This window comes from Carcharhinus amblyrhynchos, chromosome 1 (assembly GCF_965287045.1).
Source record: "Carcharhinus amblyrhynchos chromosome 1, sCarAmb.v2.hapA, whole genome shotgun sequence".
Classification (NCBI taxonomy): domain Eukaryota; kingdom Metazoa; phylum Chordata; class Chondrichthyes; order Carcharhiniformes; family Carcharhinidae; genus Carcharhinus; species Carcharhinus amblyrhynchos.
This window is the reverse complement of record NC_137324.1, coordinates 49,418,929-49,439,436: the sequence shown is the minus strand read 5'-3', so window position 1 is coordinate 49,439,436 and position 20,508 is coordinate 49,418,929. Positions and strand designations below refer to the sequence as shown.

Genomic DNA, 20,508 nt, shown 5'->3' with positions numbered 1-20,508 from the left:
TAACAAGTCCTCAGAGTTTACATGATGTGGTAGCTCCTCACCTGAACCATTACTTACCCAGAAGAATATGTGAGGTTAAATGAATAAAACAATGCAGAAACTTGCAAATACCTTAACTAGTAGAGAATGGGGATGAGTCAGTGGAAGCAGTACACTCCTGCATTTTCCCCCATTAGCAACACCATGGGAGATCAATTCATTATCTATAAAAATGGATTAATATTTTTGGAACTGAACAAATATTTAAACATTCCTTTTCTGTTTTGGACACACAGGTTCCAAATGGCAACACTCCAGAGCTTGTGATTAATCCGGTCACTATAAATGACACAGGGTGGTACATCTGCAGAGTGAACAGTGGCTGCTGTTCTGAATTTAGTGTCTGGGTGCAATTGGAAGTTTATAACTTCAGTGCTGCCTACGGTAAGTTGCATGTTCTTTTGGAAATATGCTCTGTAACATACTCTGTGCCTCATAGTTGCAGAAAATTAGTTCATTCTGAATATTAATTGTTGTGGATATTCTTTGCTGTATGTTGATAATGGCAAGGATATTTGTGTGGAGTTCACTAAAGTTAGCTAGGGTAACCATCTATTATGAAGCGAGGAAAAAAAACTCAGGCAGACTTTCCAGCCTTCAAGGCCCTTGTTGAAAAATGTGTGCTCCTGGCCATTGTGTGGAAAGAAGAACAGATTTGGCTGTATTGTTTCGGAGAGATGAACATTCACGGTCTCAATTCCGGCAGTGAGGAATGATCATAGCCAAAAGGTACTAGCAGGCTGTCAGGTGATTAAAACTATAACTCCGAGTTAAATTGTTACCATACTATGGGTTTCAAACAACAGCATTACACAATCAAACAATTATACCTCCTTATTTCATGTCCCGAATGCTTGAGCCTATATTAAAAAACATTATAATTTCTCATCCTTACCAACAGGGGCGGCACAGTGATTAGTGCTGCTGCTTCACAGTGCCAGAGACCCAGGTTTGAATCCTGGCTTGGGTCACTGTCTGCGTGGAGTTTGCACGTTCTCCCCATGGGTTTCCTCCCACAATCTGAAAGACGTGCTGGTTAGGTGCATTGACCTGAAGAGACGCTGAGGTGTGGTGATTAGGGGAATTTCACAGTAACTTCATTGCAGTGTTAATAATAAGCCTACTTGTGACTAATAAATAAACTTTACATTCACAGCAGGGCCTTATATTGATGTATTTCAAATCCTGTGATTCAATTAGGAGTCAGTGGCTGTTAACTTTGAAAATAACTGGCTTAGGGAAGGACATGACTTGGTTGTCACTAGGATCTGAGTAAAGTTAATGGTCTGCATGTCCACGTAAATCGTGAAAATTACTGAACAGTGCAGTTACTATTTTTGCACTTCTAAATATGGGTTAGAGAGAACAAATTGAGTGGTATGTGCCGAGGGAGATGTTGAGCTGATTGAAAGCCTGTCAGTGGTGCTGCCGGTAATCAGAGCAATCTGAGGTGATCAACTTGAAGAATTGCACAAGAAGTCTATTAGGATGGTCATCAAAGCTTAAGTTCTTATGGTACCAACTGTCTGCTGTGACAGTATATGAAATTATCTTCCCTTTACCACCACCTGTAGCTGTGTAGATTTGTGTTCGAATTGACTGGATGTGTTTCAGGGATGTGAAATAAACCTTGGGATTCAGCAGAATTTAATAAAACCTTCCCCCCTCACGTGCTCAGGTTCTCATGCCATCATCAGCTAGCTGAATGTGAATTGTAATACATTCCACCCACTGCGTATCCTTGTAACTCACTGGCATATACTTGCGTGTGAAACTAAAATGCACAAATGCAGACTCATACACATCATAGTGATATCATTGCACGTCATGCATCACCAGTGAATTAAATTTGATTTAAATAAGAATATAAGTACATAGAAACTCAGAACAGGAGTAGGCCATCTTGCCCCTCAAGCCTGTTCTGCCATTTAATAAGATCATGGCTGATCTTTATGTGGACTCAGCTCCACTTACCTGCCTGCTCACCATAACCCTTATTTCATCTACTGTTCAAAAATTTCTCAATCCTTGCCTTTTAAACATTCAATGAGGTAGCCTCAACTACTTCACTGGGCAGGGAATTCCACAGATTCACAAACCTTTGGGTGAAGAAGTTTCTGCTCAACTCCGTCCAAATCTGTTCCCCCTTATTTTGAGGCTATGCCCTCATTCTAGTTTCACCTGCCAGTGAAACAACCTCTCTGCTTCTATCTTAACCATTCCCTTCATAATCTTATATGTTTCTGTAAGATCCCCCTCATTCTTCTAAATTCCAATGAATATAGCCCCAGTCTACTCAGTCTCTCATAATCCAATCCTCTCAACTCCGGAATCAACTTAGTGAATCTCCTGTCACCCCCTCCAGTGCCAGTATATCCTTTCTCAAGGAAGGAGACCAAAACTGTACGCAGTATTCCAGGTGTGGCCTCACCAGCACCTTATACAGCAGCAACATAACCTCGCTGTTTTTAAACTCCATCCCTCTAGCAATGAAGGACAAAATTCCATCTGCCTTCTTAATTGCCTGCTGCATCTGCAAACCAACCTTTTGTGATTTTTGCACAAGGACAACCAGGACCCTCTGCACAGCAGCTTGCTGCAATTTTTTACCATTTAAATAATAGACCATTTTGCCTTTATTGTTACCAAAACGGATAACCTCACATTTACTAACATTTGTCAGCAGTTCATATTTTAAAAGTAAACAAGATACTGCAAATGTTGGAGACTTCAAATAAAGTCAGAAGATGCCAGGAAAACCCAGCAGGTTGGACAGCATCTGACAAGAAAGAAACAGCATTAATATGTTGTGTCCAATATAACTCTTCTTTGAAACTCTCCTTCTGCCAGAACTTCTTGAGCTTTTTCCAGTTGAGGTCATTACTAATGTCAGTTGTATTAAAAGGCAGTGAGGTTGGGGAGGTTTGAGCTTGGGAATCAGTGAAGTGCACAGTGGGGTGGCAGGGTGGCACAGTGGTTAGCACTGCTGCCTCACAGCACCGGGAACCTGGGCTCGATTCCTGGCTTGGGTCACTATCTGTGTGGAGTTTGCATGTTCTCCCTGTGTCTGCCTGGGTTCCTCCGAGTGATCTGGTTTCCTCCCATAATCTGAAAGACATGCTGCTTAAGGTGCATTGATCCAAACAGGCGCGGGACTGTGGCGACTAAGGGAATTTCACAATAATTTCATTGCATTTAATGTAAGCCTTACTTGTGACAAATAAATAAACTTTGCTCAAACCTTTGCTGTAAACTGTATGCTCGGAATTAGCCATCACCAGCTGCTACTAAATCACCGACAACTTCTGCAGTCCACTGGCTCCAACATGTTGCTGGAAGGCACTCAGGATTTCCTCCCCAGTGCTCTCTCTCTGCTGGGCTGGGCCTGTCTCATGGTGCTGGTGTGCCTGTGTAAACAGGTGTCTCTTTGTCTGCAGTCAGCAGTGACTCTCAATCACTCACCACCTCTTGGGTTTGAAGCTGCCCCAGCTTGTTGTCTCTTTTCAGGAAGCGTTTTCAAAAGCCATTTATGTTTGTTGTCATGGAGAAGGCACGCTGACATTAATTTTATAATTTAACCAGTAACATGAGGTGATGGTGCACAGTTCCTCACAGTAACACCAAGTGTTAAAATCAGAACTACTGGCTCCATTTCTGCATTAACCAATGATACTGAATGTTGTGCCCCACTCCAGAGTCTACAGGCATAATCCAGGCTGACTCTCTATCAAATTGCACAATAATTCAAGGCCTATCTGCTTACTGAGTTAGACAAAGAGGCCCAGGTATTTCTTTAAAGATGGGGAGGAGGTGTGGGGCAGGTGTTACCAGAAACACCTGGAACCCAGCTCTCCTGGTGTCATTTAACAGCACAAGGACCTCTTAATTTTTTTTTCCCAAAAACAAAGTCTCAGATTTCCTCTCTGCCAGTACAACTGAGAGGACAGCCAGCTGCTGGGAGGAAAATCTAACATTGAGATATCAATAGCAAGGGAAAGATCTGAAGGAGATCAGATCAGGACAGAAGACTTGTTTGAAAGGAAGCGGACGCAATGCTTGTCCCCTTGGCCCACAAGCACTTACCTGATGGAGTTGGCAGTCTCCAGCTCTTTGCAGCTGCCATGTTGGCTGCATTGTAATGAAATGGTTGCCAAAATTGACAGAATAAAGCCTCAGCTAAGCATTCTGATTACAGACTTGCCTCTCCAGAAGTGGTTATTTGGGTGCCCAATACCTGTCACAGTTAAACTGGACATAGATGCCTTCACATCAGATTGCAGTCAGGTACCAATTCCCTGGGTGCAGCTTGAGAAGCATTTTCTTTGGTGGTTTGCCAACAATAAATGGACCGTGAGGGCTGAGTTAAAGGGAAAAGGCCTCGGTAGCACTGCAAACCCAGACTTTTGAGTAATCTGGTGAGAACTATCAGGGCACTGAGACAATAATGAAAAACCCAGGCTATCCTGGCCAAACCGGGATGTCTGGTCATCTTAAATTTCCAGGTACTAAACAGGTCCCAACAGACCGGAAGTGAATATTTAAGAAGAGGCAGATGTGTGTCAACAAGCATATTGGAAAAGGTCAAAAAGATTTGGTATGAAGGCTCCGGTCCTTAGTGTATGCAAATAAGTGGCTAATGCCCATCTGTGCCACCCTTCTCCCACGAGAGTGATTTCCTCAGATGCAGCTGGTGTTGCTGTGTTCAGGATTAATCCACCTACTTGCAGCCTAATCGCAGTCCTGAATGATGCCTACTTTTGCCGAGAATTAGCTTTACAGCTGAAACTACTTAAAAGAACTTCTGCTTTCTGTCCATCTTAAATCTGCTTAATTTCTACTGACCTTATGGCTGAACAATCACAGCCAAAGTTCAACAGTTTGCTTTAGTCCGTGTTATCTATGGAGATTAGTAACTTAAATGATTTAAATATCTTTCCTCAGTATTATTTTCTTTTAAAAAAATCTGTTCTCTTCCCCAGAATTACTGTCTTCTTCCACAATGTCTCACTCTACATAATGCCCTTTTGAAGATACAGGCCGGAATTTTACCGGCCCGCCTGCCACGGGAATCCGAGTGGGCGAGGGGCAGAGCATGGAAAGGTCCATTGACCTCGGGCGGGTTTTGGGGAGAGCGAGGCCATAAAATCCCACCTACAGTGTTCAAGATAGCGTGTTGTTCTCAGTGGTTTTTTTTGTGCCCTCTCCAAAATCTTTAAGTTTATTCTAAAACGTGGCACTGAGAATTGGACACAATGGAAGGAACCTTGCTGCCTTTGTAATTGCACAAAACTGGGGGAATGAGTTTGGATCTGGAACCTGGATGTGCAAGTAGAGGATCTTCTGGTTGACGGTATCCAGTCAGGAACCATCCTCAAGGATTGCAGCCCAATTAGGCATGGGCACAGTGGTTAGCTCTGCCGCCGGGCACAGTGCCAGAGTTTAATTCCCAGCTTGGGTCACTATGCAGAATCTACACATTCTCCCCATGCCCGCATGAGTTTCCTCCCACTGTCCAAAAGATGTTATTGGTAATGAAAGATGTTAAGTGTTAATGTGAGCCTACTTATGACACTAATAAATACATTTTAGAGGGCGGCATGCTGCCTCACAGTGCCAGGGACCCTGGCTCGATTCCCAGCTTGGGTCACTGTCTGTGTGGAGTCTGCACGTTCTCCCGTGTCTGTGTGGATTTCCTTGAGGTGCTCTGGTTTCCCCCCACGGTCTAAAAATGTGCAGGTTAGGTGGATTGGCCATGCTATAACTGTTCCTTCATTTCAGGGAGACTAGCTAGGGTAAATGCATGGGGTTATGGGGATAGGGCCTGGGTGGGATTGTGGTCAGTGCAGACTCGATGGGCTGATTGGCCCCCTTCTGCACTGTAGGATTCTATGAGTTGTGATCACGATTGAGCACCAAATATTTAAAGGGTTACTGGCATCCTTCATAGTGGCTGCACAAAGACTCTGCTGTCTCTGGTGATTTTGTCTTTGTTGACTTGGAGAAGCTTGTAAATTGATGGTTTGGAGGGATGTCAGAAGCTGCAGCGTGACATAGATAGGATGCAAGGCTGGGCGGAGAAGTGGCAGATGGACTTCAACCTGGATAAATGTGTAGTGGTCCATTTTGGCAGGTCAAATGGGATGGAGGAATATAATATTAAGGGTAAGACTCTTAGCAGTGTAGAGGATCAGAAGGACCTTGGGTCCGGGTCTGTAGGACTCTTAAATCTGCTTTGCAGGTAGAGGATGTGGTTAAGAAGGCATATGGTGTACTGGCCTTCATCAATCGAGGGATTGAGTTTAGGAGTCAGGAGATAATGTTGCAGCTTTATAAGACCCTAGTCAGACCTCTCTTGGAGCACTGTGCGCAGTTCTGGTCGCCCCATTACAGGAAGGATGTGGAAGCTATTGAAAGGGTGCAGAGGAGATTTACAAGTATGTTGCCTGGATTGGGTGGCATGCCTTATGAGGATAGGTTGAGGGAGCTTGGTCTTTTCTCCTTAGAGAGACAAAGGATGAGAGGTGACCTGATAGAAGTGTATAAGATGTTGAGAGGTATAGATCAGGTGGATTCTCAGGCTTTTTCCAAGGGCTGGAATGGTTGCTACGAGAGGTTTAAGGTGCTGGGGAGTAGGTACAGAGGAGACATCAGGAGTAAGTTTTTCACTCAGAGGGTGGTGGGTGAGTGGAATCGGCTGCTGTTGATGGTGGTGGAAGCAAATTTGATAGGGTCTTTCAAGAGACTTCTGGATGAGTACATGGGACTTAATAGCATTGAGGGTTATTGGTAAGCCTAGTAGGTATGGATATCATCAGTGCAACTTGTGGGCCGAAAGACCTGTTTGTGCTGTAGTTTTTCTATGTTTTATGTTCTAAGCTGGTTCTGAAGGAAATTGAATTGAGTTGTGAGAAATCTCCTCCAGGAAGTGCCAGTAATTTCCTTACTGAGGCCCTTGTCATTAATATCAGCCTCAATGAGCTGCTGCTGTCATTGTGAGCTCTGACCTCATGCTTGCCATTTTCCCCCACTTGCGGGTCACAATGACATCCGCCTGGATTAGTAAATTTGCTGATGACACCAAAATTGGAGGTGTGGTAGATTGTGAGGAAGGGTGTCATAGTCTGCAGGGAGACTTAGATAGGTTGCAGAGCTGGGCCGAGAGGTGGCGGATGGAATTTAATGCAGAGAAGTGTGAGGTAATTCACTTTGGTAGGAGCAACAGATGTGTCGAGTATAGGGCTAACGGGAGGACTTTGAATAGTGTGGATGAACAGAGGGATCTAGGTGTGTGTGTACATAGATCCCTGAAAGTTGGGAATCAAGTAGATAAGGTTGTTAAGAAGGCGTACGGTGTCTTGGCGTTTATTGGTAGGGGGATTGAATTTAGGAGTCGCAGTGTAATGTTGCAACTGTACACTACTCTAGTGCGGCCGCACTTGGAGTACTGTGTGCAGTTCTGGTCCCCGCATTACAAGAAGGATGTGGAGGCGTTGGAGAGGGTGCAGAGGAGGTTTACTAGGATGTTGCCTGGTATGGTGGGGAGGTCCTATGAGGAGAGACTGAGGGATTTAGGGTTGTTTTCGTTGGAAAGAAGGCGGCTAAGAGGGGATCTTATTGAAACATATAAGATGATTAGAGGTTTAGATAGGGTGGATAGTGATAGCCTTTTTCCTCGGATGGAGAAAGCTAGCACGAGGGGGCATGGCTTTAAATTAAGGGGGGGTAGCTACAGGACGGATGTCAGGGGTAGGTTCTTTACCCAGCGGGTGGTGAGGGATTGGAATGCCCTGCCTGCTGCAGTTGTAAATGCGTCTAGTTTGGGGGCGTTTAAGAGATCTCTGGATAGGTTTATGGACGAAAAGGGATTGGTATAGGCTAGTGGGTCATTGTTTTTGTAACTGGTCGGCGCAACATCGTGGGCCGAAGGGCCTGTTCTGCGCTGTAATGTTCTATGTTCTATGTTCTATGTACTCTTGCCTCCTCTAAGCTGCTTGGTTCCAGAAACTGCATCCGGCCTATCAGCTGCTGCTAAATTGCTATTGCAGACACAAGGTTCTTTTCAATTTCTGCCTTAAATACTTTGATTGCCTTTCTGCCATTTCCCTGCAGGCTGCTGGAAAAAAAATGGAAGGATGTTGGGATATTCTTTTCATGATTCCAAGCAACCCTCCCATCCCTGCCCCATGTCCAAATCTACCTCCAGCTGCCTGGAAAGATCCCTCCCAAAACTCTGACTGGGGCTGAAATAGTGTTTTTATAGAGATGAGGTATAATTTTTGGCTGTGTACTTTACTCCTTGATTTATAAAGCCTAGAATCCAACATACCTTACTAATTGTTTTTGCCACCTTCAAAGATTTGGGCACAAGCACTTCAGGCCTCTGTTTTTATACCCCTTTAAAATTGTGCCATGCGCACGTATTGTCACTTCATTCTTTCTAATAGCTATGTCACCTTAGAGTCTTCTGTGTTAAGTTTGATCTGCCAGTGTATACTCCTATTCCATCCACCTTATTTAAGTCCATTGCTATCTTCCTCAATGTTTGCTGCACTTACAAATTTTATGTCATCTGCAAATTTCAAAATTGCATTTTGTGCTCACAGGTCCATGTTCATTTGTGTGCAGACACATACACATGCACACCATCAATCATCCGGCAGTACACAATTCTATTACCCACGGTTTCATGCTTGTAGACAAATTTTCAAAAACTGAGGGATTGTCTTTGCCATGTTAAGCCTTGGGCAGTGGGCTGCAAAGGAAGTCACAAATAAAAGCTCCAATTTTTCTCAAATTACTAATTGTGGGCTGTATTGTAATGTTATAGTAATGTACGTGTATTAGTTACACAGATTGACATCAGAATGGATTTTGTGATGGTGCTGTTTGCTTTTTAACATTACACAAAGTGCATTTCACAGACAGCCAAAAGGAAAGGGTATATTATCTTCGCATATAATGCAAAGCGCTGGAGACGCAGTGGAAATTGAAATTATAATTTCTCATTTTTTCCCTTGAATACAGGAAATGGAATTGTGACCATGACTAACACACTTATGCAAAGGAGAAATGTCTGCCTTTGAATGTCAGCTGCTTGAGTGATGGTGACAGAAACTGAGATAAGGATCAGGAGGTTTATTTTGGGAACAGGGAGGGGTGTGCAAAACATAATATATAAACTGATGATAAACTCCCCCATAGTGATGATGCATAAAAACAATCAATTGTCTAAATATCTGCCACTGAACTAAGCCAGAAATTCAATAAGTGTTCAGCAATAACTAGAGATGGTCAAGGTGCCAAGACAAATTGTTCATTATGGTGAAGAGTTCAGATACTGAGGGGATGCAAAATTAAAAATCTGGAAGTTAGAATGAGCAGGCTTGAGGGGCCATATGGCCTACACTTACTGCGGCATGATGGCACAATAGTTAGCACTGCTGCCTCATAGCTCCAGGGACTTGGGTTTGATTCCCAGTTTGGGTCACTGTGTGGAGTTTGCACATTCACCCTCCGTGCCTGTGTAGGCTTCCTCTGGGTGTCCTGGTTTCCTCACACAGCCCAAGGATGTGTGGGTTAGGTAGATTGGCCATGCTAAATTGTCCCTTAGTGTCCCGAGATGTGTAGGTTAGAGGGATTAGCAGGGTAAATGTGTGAGGTTGTGGGAATAGCGCCTGGGGTGGGATTGTTGCCAGTACAGACTCGATGGGTTGAAAGGCCTCCTCCTGCACTGTAGGGATTCTATAATTCTATGACATGCTCATGTTTTTCGCTTTTTTAAGGGGAGCTGAGAAAAGCCTTTTCTAAGGGTAATTTTGAAAAATATAATTATTTGGCTGGTTGTGGGTGTTGCTGGCAAGGCCAGAATTTGTTGTCCGTCCCTAATTTTTGCCATTCAACTGAATGATCGGCATGGCCACTTCAGCAGGCTGTTAAGAGTCAACCACACTGAGTATGTGTCCAAAGAGGAACAGAAGCATGAGATTAGAAAAATAACTGAGGAAGACGCTGGGGAGGAAGGGAGAAAATCAACAGGGAGGTCAATTAGACAGATGGTGTTAAAGAAGCAGAAACGTTAGAAATCCTCAGGGCAAGGCAGCATCTGTAGAGAGAGAAACAAGTTTGCATTTCAGGTTAATGGCCCATCATCAGAAATGGAAAAATTAGAGATTGAGTTGAGTGACCTGTAAAGTGAGAGGTGATATAAGTGGATGCCAGTGAGGACAGACATAAGGAGAACAAAAAAAGCAAATATTTAAGAGGGTGAAAAGGCAAAAGAGAAAGGAGATTTTATTTATTAGCCACAAGTAAGGCTTACATTAACACTGCAAAGAAGTTGCTGTGAAATACCCTGAATCGCCACAATCTGGCGCCTGTTTGAGTCAATCACCTAACCAGCATGTCTTTCAGACTGTGGGAGGAAACTTGAACACCCAGAAGAAACCCACGCAGACATGGAAAGAACATGCAAACTCCACACAGACAATAACCCAAGCTGGGAATCAAACCCGGGTCCCTGGCACTGTGAGGTAGCAGTGCAAATCACTGTGCCACTGTGCCATCCACACACAAATGGGGGAAATTGAGAAATGGAATTGAAAGATCATTGGTCTTTTGATCACAAAGTGGTGGTAAAAAATAGGAAAAAAGGACAACATGGGTTAAAACCCTCCACCACTATTGATAGCCCCACTGCTACCATCCCACAATCAGCCCAGTGCCCTGCATCACCGTTCCCTCCCTCCGACCACATCCACCAGGCCTGTGTTCAGAAGAATGTTTTCTAAGCCATGTTTCAGCCCATCTCCTCTCCTCCCAAATATTGAAAGAACCACACCTTCTAAATTGGAAGCACCTTATGCTGCAAGGAAAATGGAGAATATACTGTGGGTCTGAAATAAATGAAGTCTAAGATCTAAAGTTATTACAATCTTTGGATGCAAGACTACAATGATCTCACTCCAAAAGTGATTGTGAGGCAGATCAGAACCTAATTATCTCCTTGACTGACAATCTAATGTTGTTCCAAACTGTGAGAATATGACTATTAGCATAGTTTGGGCAGCGTATTGACACCTGCAATGGAATTTCATCAACTCCTGTTTCAGTTTGTCCTTGAAATAAGCCATAGTTGCCCAGCTGGAACTGCTTGAGACCGTTCCATCGTATATAAAAAAAATTAAAAAAATAATTTATTTATTAGTATCACAATAGGTTTACATTAACACTGCAGTGAAGTTACTGTGAGAATCCCCGAGCCGCCACACTCTGGCCCTTGTTCAGGTACACTGAGGGAGAATTTAGCATGGCCACTGCACCTAACCAGCACGTCTTTCAGACTGTAGGAGGACACTGTAGCACCCAGAGGACATGGTGCAGAGGGACCTCGGGGTCCTTGTGCATGAGTCGCAAAAACCCAGCTTGCAGGTGCAGCAGGTTGTCAGGAAGGCGAATGGGATGCTGGCCTTCATAGCGAGGGGGATTGAATATAAAAGTAGGGAGGTCTTGCTGCAGCTGTATAGGGCATTGGTGAGGCCGCAGCTGGAGTACTGTGTGCAGTTTTGGGTGCCGCACCTGTGCAAAGATATTTTGGCCTTGGTGGGAGTGCAGAGGAGGTTGGAGTTGAGGGGGTTGAGCTATGAGGAGAGGCTGAATAAACTAGGCTTGTACTCATTAGAGTTTAGAAGAATGAGGGGAGATCTCATTGAGACGTATAAGATGATGAATGGGATGGATAGGATAGAGGTGGAGAGACTCTTCCCGCTCAAAAAAGACAGTAGGACTAGGGGGCACAGCCTCAAGATAAAGGGGGGGCGGTTTAGAACGGAGTTGAGGAGGAACTTCTTCACTCAAAGGGTGGTGAATCTCTGGAATTCTCTGCCTGTTGAAGTGGTGGAGGCTGCCTCGCTAAATATTTTTAAGACGCGGGTTGATGGGTTTTTGATAAGAGAGGGGATTAAGGGTTATGGGGAGAGGGCGGGAAGGTGGAACTGAGCCACGACAGATCAGCCATGATCTTATTGAATGGCGGGGCAGGCTCGAAGGGCTAGATGGTCTACTCCTGCTCCTATTTCTTATGTTTCTTATGTTTATGTTTCTTATGGGGAGAACATGCTGACTTCCGCATAGACAGTGACCCAAGCTGGGAATTGAACCCGGGTCCTTGGCACTGTGAGGCAGCAGTGCTAACCACTGTGCCACCGTGCTGCCCTTTTGAAAGGAAACAATGCTGGCTCTCCATTCACATTGATTGTTTTTTAACTTTAAAAGATTTAATTCGCAAACTGGTTCCATTGAGATTGATTAGGGATCTAAATGGAAACATTCACAGGGCAGTCCAGAAACTCTTCAGGAATGGTTTCTTGGCTTTGTGAGGAGGAAGGACAAAGAAACCTACACATGGCTCACTCATTGCAAAAGGACTGCAGAGTGCCTAGCGGAAAGATGAAGAACTGGTCTTAAAGCTTTTTGTTGAGCCTGGCTGGAGGAATATGATTGGGCAAAGAAGGAAAGAAGTGGGAAGAGAACGTAAAGTGACAAGTTTTGGGTCATGCCTGTACACAGAATGGTGGAATCACAGAATGGCGGAATCACAGAATGGCAGTCATCTGATCTACATTCAATTTTCCTCCCAAAATGTATTTTCTTAGTCAAGTGTCAGAGTAAATCTGGGATTCCAAATGTTGCCTTCATTCCTCTGGTTTGCATATTTCATGGGTATTTTGGAGATAGGATTTTCCCTGAAAATATTAAATGATTACATTGAAGAAGGATGGATTCTAGTGAATTCCGAATACTATTTTTGCATATAAGTACATAAGAAATAGGAGCAGGAGTAGGCCATCTAGCCCTTCGAGCCTGCCCTGCCATTCAATAAGATCATGGCTGATCTGTCGTGGCTCAGTTCCACATTCCCACCCTCTCCCCATAACCCTTAATCCCCTCTCTTATCAAAAACCCATCAACCTGCTTCTTAAAAATATTTAGCGAGGTAGCCTCCACCACTTCAACGGGCAGAGAATTCCAGAGATTCACCACCCTTTGAGTGAAGAAATTCTTCCTCAACTCCGTTCTAAACTGCCCCCCCTTTATCTTGAGGCTGTGCCCCCTAGTCCTACTGTCCTTTGAGCGGGAAGAGTCTCTCCACCTCTATCCTATCCATCCCATTCATCATCTTATACGTCTCAATGAGATCTCCCCTCATTCTTCTAAACTCTAACGAGTACAAGCCTACTTTATTCAGCCTCTCCTCATAGCTCAACCCCCTCAACTCCGGCATCAGCCTAGTGAACCTCCTCTGCACTCCCTCCAAGGCCAAAATATCCTTGCGTAAGTATGGCGCCCAAAACTGCACACAGTACTCCAGCTGCGGCCTCACCAATGCCCTATACAGCCGCAGCAAGACCTCCCTACTTTTATATTCAATCCCCCTCGCTATGAAGGCCAGCATCCCATTCGCCTTCCTGACCACCTGCTGCACCTGCTTTTTCTTTGCTTTAATTTTGGGGAAAAAAAAGTAAAATGGGTGATTTTTCAGTTTATCCATACTCACAGAGCAAACAGTTCCCTAGAAGCTATCCAAGAAGTCACCCGCCTCTTCTCTCTCCCTTGTGTCAATTAATCTGGAGTCATTTTAATGCAATGCACAGGGTCCCTGGGACTGGTGGAATGTCAATTTTACACCCTTCCCCAAAATTAGGTGAGATGTAAAACCAGCATTGCACCACTTCAGTCAGTTTTGCCATAGGCATCTAAAATTGTTCCACGTAGTTTCTCTTTCACTCTTTTCTCATTGTTGGACCCAGCTCTAGTCCTCCCAAATCACACTATACTTGTCCTCTGTGTTGCAAGTGGAAATTTGTATCTGGCAAATACCCTTGTAAAATCATCATGTTCTACCCATAGTACGTGGTGGCTCACTCCCACAACAAAGGAAATGTGTCAGGTTGGAATGGAGCTGGGGAACAGCAGAAACTGGCAGCAGTGATTCCCCCAGTCAGTTCTCTGCAGATGCGGAATCATTTACTGGAAGATCAGCTTACACTCCCACTGCCCCCCCTCAGCCCGCCCCGATGGCTGGCCTCCCTCCAGCTCCGGCTGATCTGCATGCAAAGTGGCAGAGGACCCCATCCCCACTGATTGCCCTAAGCTTGCTCACAATTGTCCCTTCCCTCTTGGCATTGCCCAGTGCCTGGTGGGCAGTGCCAAGGTGCCCCGGGCATGGTACTTTGCCCATTGGGCAGTGCCGGGGCACAGGCTGGCACTGCCAGGGTGCCCACGCCCGGGGACACCACGTCCCATAGCCTAAACCCTTGGGGGCCTCAACTGCCCGTCACTCCAGTGGGGTCTTCCACCAGTTCCCTGAATGTGGGGAGCTACTCTAAACTCCGCCGGACTGAAATACTCCTAGTGGGGCGGGACATGCTATCAGGCCCAGAGAATTCAGTTCCGGGCCTGATAATGACATTTAAATTACATTACAAATAAATTAAAATCGTTTACCTGGTCTTCTTGCCAGTTTCCAGCGTAGTATGACCACGCATGTTCTCAGGTGGTGGGAGGCGCGCGTGCATCAGGAACGCATGCATGAATCCCGCTAAATGGCCGACATGTGCATCCCAACCCGACACGGGAGCAAAACATTCCCATCAGGATGGGAGAATTGGGCCTGTGAGTTGGCTAAAATAGTTTGGGAAACTTCATTGAAAGGCCTGACAATGGATAAGCAATGGCTAATAATAAAGGAACAAATTATGCATTGCAGCAGTTATTCATTTCTTTCTGGTGCAAATACACAACAGGAAAACCAGCCCAACCATCGTTAACAAAACAAATTAACCACAGCATTAGATCCAAAGAGGAGTCGTATAAAGTTGCTGGGAAACGTAGTAAGCCTGAGGATTGGAAGCAGTTTAGAATCCAGCAAAAGAGGATGAAGGGATTGATTAAGAGGAGAAAACTAGAGCGAGAGTAAACTTGCAAGGAGCACAAAAGCAGACTGCAAAAGCTGCTGGAGGGATGCACAGAGGAAGACACAAATAACTTCCTAGAAATGCTAAGGAACCAATGGTCTCGTAACAAGGAAGAATGAAAGGAATTAAATATTACTAAATAGTGCTGGAGAAATTAATGGGACCGAAAGCTTTTAAATCCCCCAGGGTTTGATCATCTATATCTAGAGTACTAAAGGAGGTGGCACAGTGGTAAACACTGCTGCCTCACTGTGTGAGGTTCAATTCCGGTGGCTGTCTGTGTGGAGTTTGCATGCTGTTCCTGTGTCTAAATGGCTTTCCTCCAGGTTCCCACATTTCCTCCCACAGTCCAAAGATGTTCAGGTTAGGTTGATTGGCCATGCTAAATTACCTCTTAATGTCGCAAGATGTGTAGTTTAGATGGTTAGTGTGTGGGGTTACCTGGATTAGGTGGAGAAAAGGCCTAAGTAAGGTACTCTGTGCAGATTTGATGGGCCGTATGACCACTTTCTGCACTGTAGGGGTTCTATGATTCTATTCTATGATTGCATTAAAGGCATTGTCTAATTGAAGTGTAATGAATGCTGATTCAGACAGCACATTCCAAGTTTATTCATTCTGACAACTGATATAAAGACAGCAGAATTGGCTGGGTTGTCTTGCTTTGTTTCTGCTGACTTGTAAAGAATCTAAAAATGTATTACATGCCATTACGTGATCAAAGAGTAGATTTGCACTTCTATAAAATCAAAATGTGGGTTTTAGATCAACAGGAGATTTTATTTTTATTAGGCAGGCAAGTGAACCGTACCCACACTGGAGTATTCATTTATCCACATTCTTCAAATACAGAATAATGTCAGTTGCTTTATTTCTTGACATTGACTTTAAACTGAAGTTCAGTTACTGTAAACTCAATGGGATTCTGTCAGCTAGGTAATGGTGAATTTAAAATAGATAGCACAATAGTTGTTGACTCTAAAGACTGAAGTTGATTGACTGTGACTCGAACTTGGGACTCCTTTTTTTTTAAAGAAATAGCCTCCAACAGCAAACTGTCCATCACAAGAAAGCTGCACCCAATCCAGGACTCAATCCTTTTGCCAAAGACTCCAAACAGCTATCATGAAAGTTATTACTGCAGATTAGTCCTGTGCATTTGTTCTGTGTAAAAGTTTGTGACTGCCTCCTCAGCTACCCTGAAAGAAAATTAAAAGATAAATGCCTTATTCATGATCACCTTGCATCAATAATCACTCCACTTGCTTGGAAAGGTCTGGTGAAGAATGACATTTCTTGCAGGCTGACTGTGTGCACATTAAACAGATCAAACATTTGTCCAAAGTTCTGAGGAACAATATTTTCAGCAATCTGTCAATTGAGGTTTGGACTTGGTAAGTAGTGGTCTTGATTAACTGACATTTCAGACAATTATTATACGGATATGGGACATGTTGAAAAAACATAGCAGCCGATCCGTGGCTTGAGCAGTTGACTCCTGATTGAGAAAGGTGCTTTGTATGAGCCTGGGAGTTAACTGCTATTATGCTTCCTTTTGAGGTGCAAGTTATAAATTAAAACAACGAATTTGGGCAACAAAAAACGTGGCTTGTGCAATAACATACATTCTGGACCTCAACACCAGGCCATCAAAGGAATTAGCCAGAATTATGAAAATAATCCTGAAGTCACAAAATCAACTGCTGTTGGGCAATACACTCTTAGACTTGCCTTTCTGCTGGAAGCTTCCTCTTGGTGCCACCAGACAGCCTCCTTGCCGTCTACTCATTGCACGCCCACCCACCTACCACTTTTAGACAGAACTGGTGAGCAGCTAACCTGCTGTATTCAGGTGAGAACTAGCTTTAAAATCTGCCAGTGAGATGAAGGGGGAGAAGGAGATGTCCCATGTCTGCCTCCCCATAGATGCAGCATTCAGATGTGAACCATGCTTTGGGCCTCTGTCTGTTTGCACTGAATAACTCGCTGTGTGGGTTAGGTTGATTGGCCATGCAAAATTACCCCATTTGTGTCAGGGGAATTAGCAGGATGAATACATGGGATTGTGGGGATAGGGCCTGGGTGAGATTGGTGCTGGTGCAGGCTTGATGGGCCAAATGGCCTCCTTCTGCAACGTAGGGAATCTGTGACTGTGTCCCCTGTTTCTGGGCTCCCCAACTAGGAAAAATAATCTCCCTACATCTAGTCTGACTAGCTCTGTTAGAATTTTATACATTTAAATCATGTCTCCTCTCCTCTTATTAAATTTGAATGAGTGCAGTCCCAGTCAAACCAATCTCTCCTCATAGCACAGTACCACCAGCCTCGTTATCAGCTGAGTGAATCTCTGCTGCACTCCCTCTATGGCAAATATATCCTTTCTTAGGTAGGAAGACCAAAACTATACACAATATTCCAGCTATGGTATCACCAAGACCCTGTATAACGGCAGTATGACATCCCTACTTCTGAATTCAAATCCTCCTGCAATGAAGGCCAACATACTTTATAAGACCCTTGTCAGGCCTCATTTAGAGTATTGTGCGCAGTTCTGGTCGCCTCACTATAGGAAAGATGTAGAAGCTATTGAAAGGGTACAGAGGAGATTTACAAGGATGTTGCCTCGACTGGGAGGCATGCCTTATGAAGTTAGGTTGAGGGAGCTGGGACTCTTTTCCCTGGAGAGACGAAGGTTGAGAGGCGACCTGATAGAAGTTTACAAAATGTTGAGAGGAATAGATAGGGTGGACTCTCAGAGGCTATTTCCCCGGGTTGAAATGGTTGCTACGAGAGGACACAGATTTAAGGTGCGGGGAGGAAAGTACAGAAGTGATGTTAGGGGTAAGTTTTTCACTCAGAGGGTGGTGAGTGAATGGAATCGGCTGCCGTCAGTGGTGGTGGAGAGGAACTCGCTGGGGTCTTCTAAAAGACTTCTGGATGAGTATATGGGGTTTAATGAGATTGAGGGTTATAGATAGGTCTGTAGGTTGGTAGGTGTTGATGTGATCGGCGCAACTCGTGAGCCGAAGGGCCTGTTTGTGCTGTAGTGTTCTATGTTCTATACCATTTCCCTTGTTAATTGCTTCCTGCACTTTCATTGACTGGCGTACAAAGACACCTGGATCCATTGTACACCCACACTTAGCAAATAAGTAATACTCTTCCTTTCTGTTTATCACACCAAAGTGTATAACTTCACATTTAGGTATGCCGTACTGCATCTGCCGTGTGTTTGCCCATTCGCTCAACTTAAATTACCTTGAAGCCTCCTTGCATCCTCACAACTCACGATTCCGTCCAGTGTTGTGTCATCAGCAAACTTGAAAATGTTATTTGATTTCATCATCCAGGTTATTTGTATGTATATTGTAAACAGATGGGCCCAAGCACTGATCCCTGCGGCACCCCACTAGTTATTGCCTGCCACTTGGAAAAAGACCCATTTATTCCCACTCTTCATTTCCTGTCTGTCAACCAATTCTTGGTTCTCATCTATCCCATGTGCTCTAATTTTGCACACTAACCTCTTATGAGGGACTTTATAAAAAACCTTAAAGTCCAAATACACCACATTCACTGGTTCTCTCTTATCTATTCTACTAGTTACATCCTCAAAAAACTTTGGTAGACTTGTTAAGCATGATTTATCTTTCATAAACCCATGCTGCCTTTGTCCATTTCCATTGATACTTTTCAAATGTTCTGTTACCATGTCTTTTGTAACTTTTAGGACTATCTAGTTTAAACTCTAAGCATATTTAGTGACCAGCTATTAAAAATAGAACTATTTTTCCTTCTAGGAAGAAGATTCTATACTACCGAGACCAGTCTTCAGATTATAAACCAGCCACAAACCCAAAAACTGACGGTAGGAGACACACTTATATTGGAATGCACTGCAATAGGAATACCAATGCCACGTTATCAATGGATAAGAAATGGACTACCAGTTAGCAATGGTTGTGAAAGGCACTACAAGGTAATTTTCAGTGCAATGTGGCTATTTAAGTGTATCCCGTGAAGAATATACCCTGTTTACCTTTGCAGCTTTCTTGCATCTATCCCGGTTTAGGTTAGTTTAGAAAAGAGCAGACTAAGAAGAAATATGAGGAATAGAGGCACTGGTTTAGAATGCATGTATATTAACGCACAAAATGTGGTGACGTTGGTGAGCTACAAGTGAAAGTAGCCATGGAAGAACAATATGCAAGTGGCAATAATAGAAACCAGGCTTATCATTTGAGGAGTGGATGCTTAATATTCAGGGATACGTAGTGTTCAGAAAAGATAGGGAAGGTAAAAGGGGAGGTGTCTGGCAGTAATAGTTACAGAAAATATTGTAGAGAATCCAGAGGATGTCCTTGAGGGTGCAAGGACAGAATCCATTTGGTTAGAGTTCAGAGACCAAAAGAAAATGATCACGCTTCTTGGGGCTATTGTATAGGCCTTCAAATAGAGAAATACAGAAGCAAATCTGCATGAAATCATGAGAGATGTACAAGAGCTATGGAGTGGGCATGTTGGGGTACTTGTAGTACCCAAATATGGGAATATTGTTAGAGTAAAGGATAATAATGGGAGAGGAATTTCTGAAATGCGTTCAGTAGACCGTTCTTGAGCAGTATGTTTGCAGTCTAACTAGGAAAGAGACATTGCTCGACCTGCTTCTGGGAGACGAGATGGACCAAGTGTCTGTGGAGCATCACTTGGGCAAGAGTGATCATTGTATCATAAGGCTTAGATTTGTATTGGAAAAAAAAATTGATGAACCAAAAGTAGAACTTCTAAATTGGATGAGGGCTAAGTTCGGTGGTAGAATGGAACCAAAGACGGCAAGGATAACAATGGGTGATCTCTAAGGAAAATATATTTCAGGTATAGGCTAGATACATTCCAACAAAGGCAAAAGCGAAACCAGTGACAGAGCTTCTTGGAGAGTTAGAGAATATTATGAAAAAAAATGTGTATGCTGTGCATCAGATAAATTCTTCAAGTGAGAATCCGACCAAACACAGTGAGTTGAGAGGGAAAGTGAAAGGGTATTGGCAAATGGAGAAAATGAGACTGAATGGCAGCCAACCTTAACAGAAACCCTAAAAAAAATTTGGTAGCTAGTAAGAGGAGGGGCAAGTTCCATTAGGCATAAAGAGGCTGATATATGCTGAGGGGTGTAAAGCAAAGTAAAATATTTAATGAGTACTTTGTATCGGTCTTTACTAAGGAGGAAGATGTTGACAAAATATCAGCAGATGGAGAAATGTAAGAATTAATAGATGGGGTGAAACTTGATAGGCTGGAAGTACTGGAAAGGCTGGCTGTGCTTAGATCAGATAAGTCACCTGGTCCACATGGCTCACATCTCAGGTCGTGACTGCAGATTGTAGTTAGTTATTATATTTGCATGCAAGACTTTCATACTGGGAATATCATAGATTATAATTTTGAAGGATGGAGTCCATGATTACTAACTTATTTGAAAGGTGCTTTGTCAACCAAA

The 20,508-nt window shown here is 43.8% G+C and overlaps 1 protein-coding gene across 3 annotated transcripts in view; it reads left to right on the top strand.

Annotated features, from left to right (window-relative positions):
* LOC145335993 (mucosa-associated lymphoid tissue lymphoma translocation protein 1-like) overlaps positions 1-20,508 on the top strand; it is a 128,644-nt gene that overhangs the window by 59,249 nt on the left and 48,887 nt on the right. For all 3 annotated transcript variants that reach the window (XM_080181717.1, XM_080181727.1, XM_080181736.1), the window contains exons 5-6: positions 276-423; positions 18,812-18,990. In XM_080181717.1, coding sequence (XP_080037843.1) covers positions 276-423; positions 18,812-18,990 — 327 coding nt within the window. The remainder of the gene's footprint in view (positions 1-275; positions 424-18,811; positions 18,991-20,508) is intronic.